General features: G+C 38.8%; 1 protein-coding gene across 5 annotated transcripts in view; it reads left to right on the forward strand.

Annotated features, from left to right (window-relative positions):
- Positions 1-1,076: 1,076 nt before the first annotated feature.
- The window catches only part of alpk3a (alpha-kinase 3a), a 247,404-nt gene continuing 234,253 nt past the window's right edge, over positions 1,077-14,227 (forward strand). For 2 of the 5 annotated variants that reach the window (XM_060924006.1, XM_060924004.1), the window contains exons 1-5: positions 1,077-1,140; positions 1,433-1,699; positions 2,962-3,083; positions 4,889-5,006; positions 5,227-6,637. In XM_060924006.1, the coding sequence (XP_060779989.1) occupies positions 1,569-1,699; positions 2,962-3,083; positions 4,889-5,006; positions 5,227-6,637 (1,782 nt within the window). In that variant the 5' untranslated portion in view covers positions 1,077-1,140; positions 1,433-1,568. Of the gene's footprint in view, positions 1,141-1,429; positions 1,700-2,961; positions 3,084-4,888; positions 5,007-5,226; positions 6,638-14,227 lie in introns of those variants that run through there. The other 3 variants (XM_060924005.1, XM_060924007.1, XM_060924008.1) reach the window with 3 other exon arrangements.

The raw sequence follows: 14,227 nt of genomic DNA on the forward strand, positions 1-14,227 counted from the left end.
TAGTTCTAAAATACAGATTTGACACCTTTTAAATGTTCGAAAACTCATGAAATTTGGTACACACATGAGCGATCTGCACCGCTACTCAGCCAAAGCACTTTGTTTTAGGGCAAGCCAAAATGGTAGTTTACAATAAGAGAAGGAAAATAATTGAAGCAGGGCAAGATTATGATGTCTGCTATATTTTTAAAAATCTTTTAAAAGCAAGCATATTGTTGGATGTAAAGATTTCTAGCTCTGTGCAGAACTTTAAAATGCAGGTTTTAAAAAGGATTATAGAGGAGTGTTTTGTACAACTATTCTGAACTAATTTTTGCTGATGTTATAAGATCTTGTACTAATTTTTGATTATATTATTTCAAATAATGTTTTTAAAGATGCAAACTTTAAAGGTACAGAAAATAAATAAAGGAATGTTAAAATACTATTTTCACTCTCACGCACATTTTCTTTTTCTTTGTGTGTGTGTGTGTGTGTGTGTGTGTGTGTGAGAGAGAGAGAGAGAGAGAGAGAGAGTGTGTGCGTGCGTGAGGGAGTGAGTGAGTCTTGCATGATGTACATGGCAAAAGTATGTTTCTGAGGGAGTCTGTAACCAGAGCCATTTTATGTTTGGAAAATGAAGCAACAGGACTCCAACAGTGGCCAAGTATGTTGATGCTAGAAGGGAGCTGAGGGTAGTGAGTGGCAGCATCATCTGAAAGGTGCTGCCCTAATTAAAGTTGAATGCTGATTTTGGACAGGTCACAGTCCAGTCCCCTGGTGAAACAGACCCGCTCCACCATGCCTGTATAAACGGTCACCTATGTATTCACCTAGAATTCACAACTATCTAAACTGGTTCATCTCTCTGGTCATCTGAATGATATTTGCCTCAGTCACAGGAAAAGGTTATTAAGCTGTATCATTTTGCCAGTGATCAATGGCTGGGTATGACACTGATTATAACTCTTCCATGGAGTGTCCTAGCAAGTGGCTTTGGAACAGTGCCTAGATTCGGAAAATATGATGTGCTCTTGTACCTATTTGTAGGCCTGCTATAAATAGGGCCCTTCTGGCACCACATGCTCACCCATGATTGACAATTGCAGAGCTTTGGTTCAGGGAAAGCAGTCTCTAAACGACGAGAAAAACACACAAATGGTGAGTATTTATAAATGTTATAATGTATTTTTGTAAAGCAGTGTATAGTTAGAATGGACATTTATCTGTTCAAACATCTATAACGACCCACTATCTTAAAAGTAACTTCACAACTAACCAGTTCTATTTACAAGTTTTCCAAATACTCTGATTAAATTTGTCTAGATTGTTGCATAACTAGTGTAACTGTCTTACTAATCCGATGTTCATTTTATCAACGTTATAATATTTGAAGATTTGCAAGTCTGAAATTCAGTACATTATATTGAAATCATTCTTTTCCTGTCAGCAGTTCCAGACTCAGTAGAGTGGAGTTTTTTACGAGGAGTTTGGGTAGCAGAGACTGTTTTATTCCAAAGCAACAGAGCTATTCTACAGCAAGACACCATTTTCATCTGGATTTTATAAGCGAGAGTATTTTCTGGACAATGACATCTCGGAAGCCAATGACCCATTCATATTCAGGCAATGGCAGATATGGCAGTCAAAATGGGGATGATGTCCTTTCACCGCGTTTAGATAGCCGCAACTACCTCTCCAGTGTCCGGCCCGAAAACAGGTAGGAGAGCCTTTGCCTTATCCAGTGTGTCAGAATATGTACTGGATTAGTTGATGTTTAGGAGCCAAATACTATACTATCATCAGATTTATTATCTGATCAGTTAGTTATCACTGATCACCTGTATGTACAGCTATGTATAATAATTACAGTAACCTACTTGTACCAGTTATTATGCAGTTTCTAATTAGATTTTCCCCTATACACAGTAAATCATAAATAAATATCTTGAAATGAAACTATGTTGATCTTTAGTTATTGCCCTGCTTAATTTTAGTCATTATTTTAATACTAAAAAGGAATAATAAATATGTTACATGATATGGTACTGCTGCTACTATGGTGACACACACACACACACACACACACACACACACACACACACACGTGTGTGTGTGTGTGTGTGTGTGTGTATATATGTATTAGGTAATATATATATTATTAAATCCTTTTCAGCATTGTATCACTATCTATCTATCTATCTATCTATCTATCTATCTATCTATCTATCTATCTATCTATCTATCTATCTATCAATTGATAGATATAGTGTTGATATAGTGTATCAATACTGATACAATGCTGAAAAGGATTTATATGTGTCTCTGAGGATATCACTGGCAATTGTTTAAAACAAATACAGACTGCTGACATTGCAAATTAATATATCAAATATAGCTATAGAAAGATTGCGTAAGTAACTACAATTAAATTTAGATTAATGACTCATGGAGATATCCATGTTTTAAAAGTTGTTTTGTCTACCATTTACTAAATAACTACTCAATTCACAGGTATTCAAACTACAAACCAATGAGGTAAACCATACTTAAAAAAATATTTTTGTACTAATGGCATCTAACAAAATTTAACTACTCCAACACACCTACCTTTGTATTTCCTAAAACAAAAATCAGACAATTTAACTTGAGCTTGAGACAATTTAATTTGAACTTTTGAGGTATTGTACTTATGGTTGTGATACAAAGCTTTTAGTTCCACCAATGTTTCTCACTGTTTACATGCTGTGAAGGTATTTTATAATATAACTTCAGTTTACTGAAATCACTATGCAGTCTACCCCAAACCATGGCAATATAAAATCAATTATCCCCAAATCCCACCCCGACCCCCCATTTTAAAATATATCTTGTCATGATTGGTTGTAACACCAATACTGAGTGGTTTAAAAAATACCTGTACATTGACATCACAGATACCTTGTGAGGTAAAGGTCAATTTATATGGCTTTCCATGTTCAGGAGTACATTTTGTACTGTCATGTCTCAGCTGACAGAAGAGACTCAGCCATGTTTTGAGACTACCATCAAATCCAAGGCAGTATCCGAAACCTGCAATGTGAAATTCACCTGTGTGGTCACAGGTAGGCCTTCATTGCTGTTGTACTACCAGATGTGTGTATGCATAGATTAATGACAAAAACTCAAATATTGAACTGCAAATATTTAGAGAAGGTTTTGAAATTGTAACTTTTAATCAGCAAATATGAAATGCAAATAAAATCATTCTTTAGGTATGTAAATATGGAGAATACATCTTGTATTTGGAACATTTAATATGAAAATATGGACCACTGTTTAGTAAATTTGTATTTGCATGTAAGCTTTTGCAGTCATCCTCTCTAACAAAACTTTCAAATGTATAAGTGAGTGATCAAAAGCTGAAGAACTGTAACTATAAACCACTGTAGGTGAGAGGTTATTCTTCTATCCAAGCATAAAAATGACTGCTGGTTGGGCAGTGGTATTTCAAAAGTTAAGGTTCTGGACTGCTAATCAAAAGGTTCAAATCATACCACAATTGATCCTGTGCACTGACTATAACTTCTCTCTAAGCTAGGATACAGTGACACCAGAAAGTATTCATTCACTAGTATTTATTTCTTGTTTTTCTGTATTGCAACATCAAATTTAAACATATTAGAATGTGATTTTTCTGCTTCTTTTGAAGTAACTGTCTACAGATTTAAAATTTAATTTTTTTAATATTCTCAGAATAAATAAAAAAAAATCTAAACACTGCTTAACTGATAAGTATTCATCCCTCACAGGCAATATTAGTGCATTGTCCTTTTGTTGCAATTATAGTTTTGAATTACCTTTGTGCTCAATTTGACAGGACAGCCTGATTATGCTCGTGTCTGTTTTTTTTGCCATATTTAGGCTTTGCCATACATGTTTTGTTCTAATGGATTTCACAATGCTCCTAAGAAGGTTGAGAACTTTACTGATCTTTTTATAACCTTCTCTAGCTTTTTTTTTCTCTTAAAAGCTTTATCCCGAACTTTTGTGGGCAGTTTCTTAGTCCTCATGACAGCAGGACTAATCTCCTCAGTAATATTCATTGTGCAAAGATACAATTGGACACAAGTGTATGTTTTTTGACATATCTGGTGTGAGCCCTCAAGAAAACTAAATGCTAGTATATGTATGGTGTTTTTAAAAAAGGGATTGAATACTTATCAATTATTAAGCAATTTTCATTCATTTATTCATTTTTATAATTCTGAGGGCATCGAAATATTTACTTTATTATTTCTGCAGAGAATCACTTCAAAAGGAGCAGAAAAATAAATCCCATGCTAATATACTTAAAGTTGATGTTGCAAAAGAGAAATAATCACAAAGGATGAATATTTTCTGGAAGCACTGTATGTGAAGAAAAGAAATTCATTGTACTGTACATCTGCAACTCTAATGGCAATGAATATTTACAGTGTATCACCGTTTGTGATACACTGTAGTAGTAGTAGTAGTAGTAGTAGTGTTTCCTCATCATTCAGAAGTTAAATAATCATTAGTTTGAGTATGCTTTCAATTTTGTTGCAATTCTCTATTTACTGTATTTGTGGATAATGAACTGAAGGATAAGGAGAGCTATCTTAAAAAAACAACTGATTACCCACCTCTGACCATTACATTTTATGCTGCAAAAATAACAGATGTGGTATTAAAAACAAACAAAAAAGCAAGCAAGCAAGCAAGCAAGCAAACAAACAAACACGAAGTTTCCTTCTCATTAGTTTTGTTTGTATAGGATTTTAATTGTTTGAAATATTGACTACACTTTCTGTTGTTCAATATAGATTCATATTGGGGAAAAACAGCATTTGTCTCTTATATTTAAGTGTTCATGAAACAATTTCTTGGATTGTCTTCCTATTCATAGGTTACCCAGTTCCGGAGCTGACTTGGTATAAAGATGACATGGAATTAGACAGATATTGTGGTCTTCCCAAATATGAAATTTTTCGTAATGGCAAAATCCATACACTCCATATCTACAAGTATGTTGAGCAGAACTGACTTTCACAGTTTTCTAGTAGATGGCAATACTTATATAACCTTTCTTATTTGAAAAATTAATAATCAAAAACATTTGCATTGTTTGACCTTAACACTTAGTATTAATTTACCTGGATTTTATTTACAGGTGTGACATAATTGCAAATCTTGGTATATCATTAATGAATAGTGATTATATGGTGATTGTCACTTTCTTTTTAGTTGTACAGTGGACGATGCAGCCATCTATCAGGCATCAGCCAGGAACAGCAAAGGTATTGTCTCTTGTTCTGGGGTATTAGAGGTGGGCACCATGAGTGAATACAAAATCCACCAGAGGTTCTTTGCCAAGCTCAAGCAGAAGGCTGAGCTAAAACGAAGAGAATTAGAACACAGTTACTGCCAAGAGAAGGAGAACATTCGACAGGAACAACTGAGCAGCAGTCAGAACAATGTTAGGTGGACTGATGGTCAAGTACCCAACTCATCAACTGTCCAGGTTGGAGAAAACAATGAAGAAAAAGAGGGGGAAATAATTAAGGAAAAGCCAGAAGCTCTTAATGAGGAGCTGAATCAGCTTTCAGTGAAAGTCCACAGATATCCAATGAGATCTGATGGAAGTCAAGAAAATGACAGTCAGCATATGGGCTCAGATATAAGTCAAAAGAATCATAATCAACAGCTTATCTATGGTTCTGAGAAGGCAGAAATTGGTAGCACCACCCCATCCACCAAAGAGAAAGTAAGTAGAAATATCACAATCTCAAATGGATTTGATGAGGCTTTTACCACTCAGTCTATCCAAGGTGTAGATAAGGATTCACATGAGAGAATGAGCCTGGCAAAGAGCTTGGTTGAGTCCTTGCAATTAAAACTTGGTGAAGAACATCAAAAAACTACACTTCAGTCACAGGAGCTCACAAGCACTAAAGTAAGCACCATTCAAGAAAGGGAAATGGAGATGGCTGTGGCCACAGAGGGGGAAAAGATGAATGCTGAAGGAAGGCATCAGGAGTGGGGAAGTTGCTGGGAAGGAGAACAAGAAAGGTCATGGGAAAAGAAACAAGAAAATGTTCGACAGCTTGAGCCTAAACACATAGCTGCAACTGCCTCTGAAGCAAAGACACCAGTATGCAAAGAACCAGAGTACCAGCACAAGTCTGCACTCAGCTCAGTGTTTCATTCCCTAAAGGACATATTCTTTGGTAAGAGTAAAAAATCACCTGAGACCACAGACTCCTCTAAGAAAGTCAGTGACATAAATGCTGAAAATGAAATCTTGGCTGTTAATACAGATGCACATTGCCATCTCCCACAAGCACAGCCACAAAGACATGGCACATTATCAGGTGACTGTGGTACCATGCCAAATCAGCTTGTACCTGTGGAAATAGATCAGCAAAACCAAATTGGAACCCTTTATGTAAATAAACACTTTTTCCAGGAATCACCCTCTTTACATATTAAGACTGAGATGCAGAATTTGAATTTGGATAATCACATTCATGGGTTTACTACAAATTATACTAAAGATATTGCCCAAGCTTCTAAGACACATCATGACGGTATAGAAGAGGATAAGGAAGTTGGCCCAGAAGCACTTCAAAAGGACAACTTGTTGACAATTCCTGAGGTGAGTTTATTCCTTCTCCTTTTCTACAACATTTTTGTCCATTATGGCTTTGCATTCCAGAATACATCTCCAATTTAATAATACTAACCTAAAAACACAAACTATGTAAATTTTTTTTGACAAATTTCAAAAGCCAAATCGCTGTTTATGGCTCTCATCAATAATGAAGGGTAATTGTAAGTGTGAGCAGTAAGAATACAGGTTTCAGCACATCAGCAGTTCTCTTGAGCAGCCACCCAAAAACATGACAGGATCAGTAGCAACAAATTCCCACATTATTTAACCTTTTAATGAAAATGTACAAAAACATGAAAAATATACACATGAAAAACATGCAATACTATGGCCCAAGCCACTCTGTAATTCAGAGCAGCCCTTCTATAATGACATTGATGTCCACTGGTAAGCACAAATGAGAAATGTTTAAAACTAATTTTGGCTCAGAGATATGAATTAAAATTGAAGAAACTGAACAATTTTAGTTATTTCATGAGCTGCTACTTAAATTTCTCTGATTTTGTAAAAGTAAGTATTGTTTTAGTCAGTGTCTTTTTTTTTTTAAATGAAATACTGTAGAATTAAAATAGAACAATTTTTGTATATTTAGTTTTCCCACAAGAAGAAAATACACACTATGCAGCTTCTATACACTTGATTTAATAAAAAGAAAACATTGCTTTAATAAGCTATATTCTTATTCTAATTATTAAAATGTATTAAAGCATAAAAAAGCGACATTTTTGAGTGCAAACACGGACTTTTATTTTTAGAATTTCTGGGGGAAAAGGGTACTTTTGCTAAAACACATTAAACAGACAATGTAAGTTACTGATAAATTAACTACACATCTGTGGGAACTGCTACAAATCATGAACGGTCCCAACACATATTGATAGATATTTGTTTGGCATGCTTGAACTGATACAGGCTGGTTTGATTGCCACTTGTTCTTAAAACTGGTACAGGTGGTCCTGATTGCTACTTGTTTTGGTTAAGTTACATCCTTGAGATTTCACACACATTCTGCTCCCTGCTTAATGAAGGTTATGTTGACCAGGAATGTTTCTCTTCTTTTCAGAAGACTATGATCCTGGTGGGTGATGTAATGGTATATAAGGTCTCTTTTTTTTCCATACAGTAGTGTACAGTAGTCTAAACCAGTGATGTAATGCTTCATCACCTATTTACATTATACTTGGATAACTTAATTTTGTCAATTAAATCATCATTCAATCACCTAGCTACAAGACATTCTTGAATGTGAATACATATACTCAATGTTAGTCCTACAATAAACTGAGAAACATCCCTGAGCAGCTGTGTCTGTGTCAGTGACTGTTTGCTCCCAGATTGATCTGTGAGGCAGAATCTCATACGTGGCAGAGGTCTACATTCCGAGCTCATGCTTTGTCAATTTGACCTCCTTCAGTACAGACAGACCAAAATCTAACAGAGAAGCCAACAGGCCACCTCAAACAAGTACGTTTTTAATCTGGCTTTAATAATCACTTTTGAGTTCTCATTCCCCAAGTTATCTGGAACAGTATTCTCAACCTTAGGAGCAACACAATCTGAATGGTACCAACATAGGACCTTTATATAACATTCATAAGAATTGAATAAACCATTTATAAAAGGAATGTTGGGAAAATTATGGATGTCATTGTAACAATTGGCAGCTCAAGGAATGAGGAAATGACATGACAGCTAAAGGTGTGCTTTGTATTAGTCTACTTTTCAGGGTCTTTAATTTTGCTCTCTGGATTTCTCAGCTCTCTCTAGTTACTGGCTTCTCTCTGCAAGAACACAAGAGACACACATTAATAGCTTGCCAGTAGTCACACACAGGTGAAACTCATCACTTGTTACCTACCTGACTTCTCGCTGCCCACAGCTGATGCTTGATCATGCCCCCACTGCCATGGTCATGTCAAAACATTTGAGAAGATATTAGTAGTTTAATGTCGCTTTGCCTTTATATGAAAGAGTTTGGTTGAAATGATTATAATTTATCCATCCTTTAAAAAAAATTACCTGCTTTGTATTTGGAAGCTAATTTTGCCATTTTTGCACAACAGACTGACTGTAGACAACACTAGGGGACCCAAACAAACAGGCTACTAGATACATAAAGACATTTGCCACTTCAAGTTGTGCAACTAGCCTTACATAAATCATCCAGCATTACTTTATACAGAGGTGCTAACATCAGTGTTTTCGCTAGAGCAATTTTGACCCCTTAGTACTGCAATAAAGCAGACACATGAAAAGTACATTTTTGTTTTTACAGTGAACCAACCATAAATAAATTTCACTGGAAATTTTGTTCAAATTCTGCCCACCCATGTCAGTATTTTTGTGACATTTAAGAGCTGTAAATTAAGTTGATTTTATTTTTTTAAATATTAAATATTTTATTGATTATCAACAACAACAAAAAAGTAGGCTCTGATAGTAGAATAGAACTTTTATTTAGGGGAAAAAGAAGAGCTAGCAGAAACTGTACAACTGTATGTATGGCGAATTAAGTTATACTGGGATATTCTGAACTCCAACGTGTTTAGGCTTATTAACCTTCAAATACCTTAACACATGATTCATCTTAAAAACCCTCAAGGTATTGACTATCTACATATGAAGGAAAAAAATTAGAAGAAGAACATGTTAGGAATGGGGAGGTCCTAGTGCAAGATTTCAACTGGGATCACATTGTCACAGGCTCAGTCCTTTTACACCTGTTAGACCACAGGAACAGTTCAAACCCAATTGCAGATACTCCCAGGAGGCACAGGCATAGATAAAAACCTTTTTACTGAAGGTAAACATAAACAGAGTCCACAGAGGTAGAACAATGGTACAGAGAGAAAAATGTAAAAATCCAAAGTTCAAACAAAATAGAAGGAGCAAAAATCCTAAAAGACAAACAGTGAAACACTAACTCAGAACTTCCAGGAAACAGACTCAATCTACTAAGGTGCTAGGGCCATAATGCACACCAGGATAAAACCTGATAACTAAGCAAAGAGAACAGTTCAAGGAGAGCTTACATATAGGGGATGACAAGGAACAGGTGCAAACAGTGAACACAGTAATCACAGGGTATGGGGAATGGAGACCAGAAGTAGGGAGTAAACACAGAAGTCCTAGGGGAATAATGGCTCCACCTAGGGTTCAGGATGAGAAAAAGCCTCAAATCCTGAAAGTCTCACAAGCAGTGGGAAGTTTAGGTAGAGCAATAAAAACAAGTGGCCTTGGAAAATCTATTGATAACAATGAGAATAATAGTGTTACCTTGTTTGGGAGGGAGGCCAGTTATAAAGTCCAGGGATATGTGGGACCATGGTCATTGAGGGATAAGTAGAGGGTGAAGTAGTCTCTGAGGATGATGTTGTGGATCCTTACCCTGGGTGCAAGTGGTAAAGGCAGCCACAAAGGCTTGCACATCTGCTTCCATACTGGGCCACCAAATGCACCTCTTGATAAAGTCCAGGGTGCAGGTTGCCCCAGGATGGCCAGTAAGGTGGGTGCAATATCCCCATTGCAACAACTGGGGGTGTACAGTGACTGGAATGATCAGGCAGTTGGAAGGACCTCCAAGCTGAGGTTTCCCTTATTGGGCTTGCCAAACCACAGTCCCAATTCCTTGTCGAACTGGAGCCACAATCCTGGAACTGGGGACTTCAAGCTCATGGTCTTGTACTTGCTTGGGAGACTGGAAAAGTCTAAAGAGAGTATCAGGTTTGAAATTCTTTGTTCCAGGGCAGTAAGAAAGGGTGAAATTAAACCTGGTGAAGAATAGTGCCCATCTGGCCTGGCGAGAGCCAAGTCTCTTGGCTTGCTGGATGTAAGCTAGGTTTCAATCATTCGTTCACACAAGGAAAGGTTGTTGGGTGCCCTCCAGCCAGTGCCTCCACTCCTATAGTACCAGCTTGATAGCCAGGAGATCTATGCCCACATCGTAGTTTCTCTCCATGGGAGAAAGGCAGTGGGAGAAGGCAGCATAAGGATGGAGTTTGTTGTCTGACACTCGTTGGGACAGTACACCCCCTACTGCCACCTCTGAAGCATTCAACTTAACAATGCATCAGAGGGCTGGATCGAGAAGAACAAGGACTGGAGCAGAATTGAAGCATTGCTTAAACTCAAGGAAGGCCTTTCCTGCCTCTGAGGTCCAGAAGAACCTAGTGTTGGATTTCTTGGTAAGAGCTGTTAGGGGCATGGCTACTGAACTGAAATTGTGGATAAACTGCTGATAAAAATTGGCAAACCCAAGAAAGTGCTGTACCTCCTTAACAGAGGAGGGTGTGGGCCAGTATCTGACAGCTGCTGTCTTCTTAGGGTCCATCTGGATCTTGCACTTGGAGACAGTGAACCCCATGAAAAAGACTTTAGTGGTATGGAAGTCACATTTCTCAGGTTTCACATAAAGATGGCTCCTCAGAAGGTACTGTAAGATTTTTTGTACATGTTTAACATGTTTGTAGAGTGATTTGGAGAAGATAACTATATCATCCAGGTATCAAAGGAATCCAAGAACAACAAGAACCTCGGGATAGTGAATCAGATGAGACAATAATTTTTCTTGGTGGTTGTGGCTATGCAGATTTAGCAGATGGTAGATGTGGCCTTTTCCCAGGGGCCTTCCATCAAGAGCAGTGACAGGTAATGGAGGAACAAAAGGTGTTAGGAGAATTTGTAAGGCCTTGGCAAGGGACAAGGCCATGAAATTACCTGCTGCCCCAGAATCCGTCAGAGACTTAAGGGTGCATCATTGGTCACTCCAAGAAAGCACAGTGGAAAAAATACCCCGGTTGGAGAGGTCTTGGGAGTGAAGGTGGATCCTGTTACAGTCCTTCCAGTTCTGGACAAGATGGGGACATTTCCTGCCAGCTCTGGACATGCTGATCTGAAGTTCCCTGCACTGTTGCAGTAGAGGCAGCACTTCTCTCTCATCCAATGGTTTCACTCAGTCTGAGAGACCCATTTCCCTCCCAACTGCGTGGGTCATCTCTGAAGTACAAGCCCAGACTCTGCTCTTGGGGGGTGGGGGGTGGGGGTGGGTTGAAGCAGCATTCCCATCATCTCTGAAAGAGTCGGTTGTCCAGATGGATTGAGAGGTCAAAGAGGGTGTTCAAGGTCATGCACTAGATCCCTGGAAGCCAGTTCATCTTTGATGGTATCTGTCAAGGCATTCTGGAATACAGCTATGAGTGCCTCTTGGTTCCAGTGACTCTCAGCAGGCAGGATGCAGAAAGCAATGGCATACAGTGGTGTTTGAAAGTTTGTGAACCCTTTAGAATTTTCTATATTTCTGCATAAATATGACCTAAAACAACATCAGATTTTCACACAAGTCCTAAGGGTAGATAAAGAGAACCCAGCTAAACAAATGAGACAAAAATATTATACTTGGTCATCCATTTATTGAGGAATATGATCCAATATTACATCTGTGAGTGGCAAAAGTATGTGAACCTCTAGGATTAGCAGTTAATTTGAAGGTGAAATTAGAGTCAGGTGTTTTCAAACAATGGGATGACAAGCAGGTGTGAGTGGGCACCCTGTTTTATTTAAAGAACAGGGATCTATCAAAGTCTGATCTTCACAACATGTATGTGGAAGTGTATCATGGCATGAACAAAGGAGATTTCTCAGGACCTCAGAAAAAGCATTGTTGATGCTCATCAGGCTGGAAAAGGTTACAAAACCATCTCTAAAGAGTTTGGACTCCACCAATCCACAGTCAGACAGATTTTGTACAAATGGAGGAAATGCAAGACCATTGTTACCCTCCCCAGGAGTGGTCGACCAACAACGATCACTCCAAGAGCAAGGCGTGTAATAGTCGGCGAAGTCACAAAGGACTTCAGGGTAACTTCTAAGCAACTGAAGGCTTCTCTCACATTGGCTAATGTTCATACGTCCACCATCAGGAGAACGCTGAACAACAATGGTGTGCATGGCAGGGTTGCAAGGAGAACGCCACTGCTCTCCAAAAAGAACATTGCTGCTCATCTGCAGTTTGCTAAAGATCACATGGACAAGCCAGAAGGCTATTGGAAAAATGTTTTGTGGACAGATGAGACCAAAATAGAATTTTTTGGTTTAAATAAGAAGTGTTATGCTTGGAGAAAGAAACACTGCATTCCAGCATAAGAACCTTATCACATCTGTGAAACGTGGTGGTGGTGGTGGTGGTAGTATCATGGTTTGGGCCTGTTTTGCTGCATCTGGGCCAGGATGGCTTGCCATCATTGATGGAACAATGAATTCTGAATTATACCAGTGAATCCTAAAGGAAAATGTCAGGACATCTGTCCATGAACTGAATCTCAAGAGAAGCTGGGTCATGCAGCAAGCCAACAACCCTAAGCACACAAGTCATTCTACCAAAGAATGGTTAAAGAAGAATAAAGTTAATGTTTTGGAATGGCCAAGTCAAAGTCCTGACCTTAATCCAATCCAAATGTTGTGGAAGGACCTGAAGTGAGCAGTTCATGTGAGGAAACCCACCAACATCCCAGAGTTGAAGCTGTTCTGTATGGAGGAATGGGCTAAAATTCCTCCAAGCTGGTGTGCAGGACTGATCAACAGTTACCTCATCTCATCTCTAGCCGCTTTATCCTTCTACAGGGTCGCAGGCAAGCTGGAGCCTATCCCAGCTGACTACGGGCGAAAGGCGGGGTACACCCTGGACAAGTCGCCAGGTCATCACAGGGCTGACACATAGACACAGACAACCATTCACATTCACACCTACGGTCAATTTAGAGTCACCAGTTAACCTAACCTGCATGTCTTTGGACTGTGGGGGAAACCGGAGCACCCGGAGGAAACCCACACAGACACGGGGAGAACATGCAAACTCCACACAGAAAGGCCCTCGCCGGCCACAGGGCTCGAACCCAGACCTTCTTGCTGTGAGGCAACAGCGCTAACCACTACACCACCGTGCCGCCCCCAACAGTTACCTGAGACGTTTATTTGCAGTTATTGCTGCACAAGGGGGTCACACCAGATAGTGAAAGCAAAGGTTTATATACTTTTGCCACTCACAGATATGTAATATTGGCTCATTTTCCTCAATAAATAAGTGACCAAGTGTAATATGTTTGTCTCATTTGTTTAACTGGGTTCTCTTTATCTACTTTTAGGACTTGTGAAAATATGATGTTTTAGGTCAGATTTATACAGAAATATAGAAAATTCTAAAGTGTTCGCAAACTTCCAAGCACCACTGTACTCTGCTGCACTCTATACTAAGAGTTCTCTGGCCACCTGACCACTGACAGGGTGATCAAAAACCCTTCACGTCTCAGCAATGAAATCCTGGTAGCTTGAACAGAAGTGTCCCTGCCATTCCCAAACAGCTGCGGCCCAGGAAAGTACCTTTCCAGGGAGCAGGGTCATGATGTAGGCTGTCTTGGATCGCTTAGAGGTTGGAGCTCAAAGGTAAGGGAACACTGAGTCAGAAAACCATAACAATCCCCTGGGTTCCAAACATATCTTTGGGGAGGAGGTAGTCATGGTTCACCACTGTAAGAGGATGTACTGAAGGGGGCCAGAGCGGTATTGATGAGAGCTGCAGAG

The sequence above is a fragment of the Neoarius graeffei genome, chromosome 6, assembly GCF_027579695.1.
Source record: "Neoarius graeffei isolate fNeoGra1 chromosome 6, fNeoGra1.pri, whole genome shotgun sequence".
Lineage (NCBI taxonomy): Eukaryota > Metazoa > Chordata > Actinopteri > Siluriformes > Ariidae > Neoarius > Neoarius graeffei.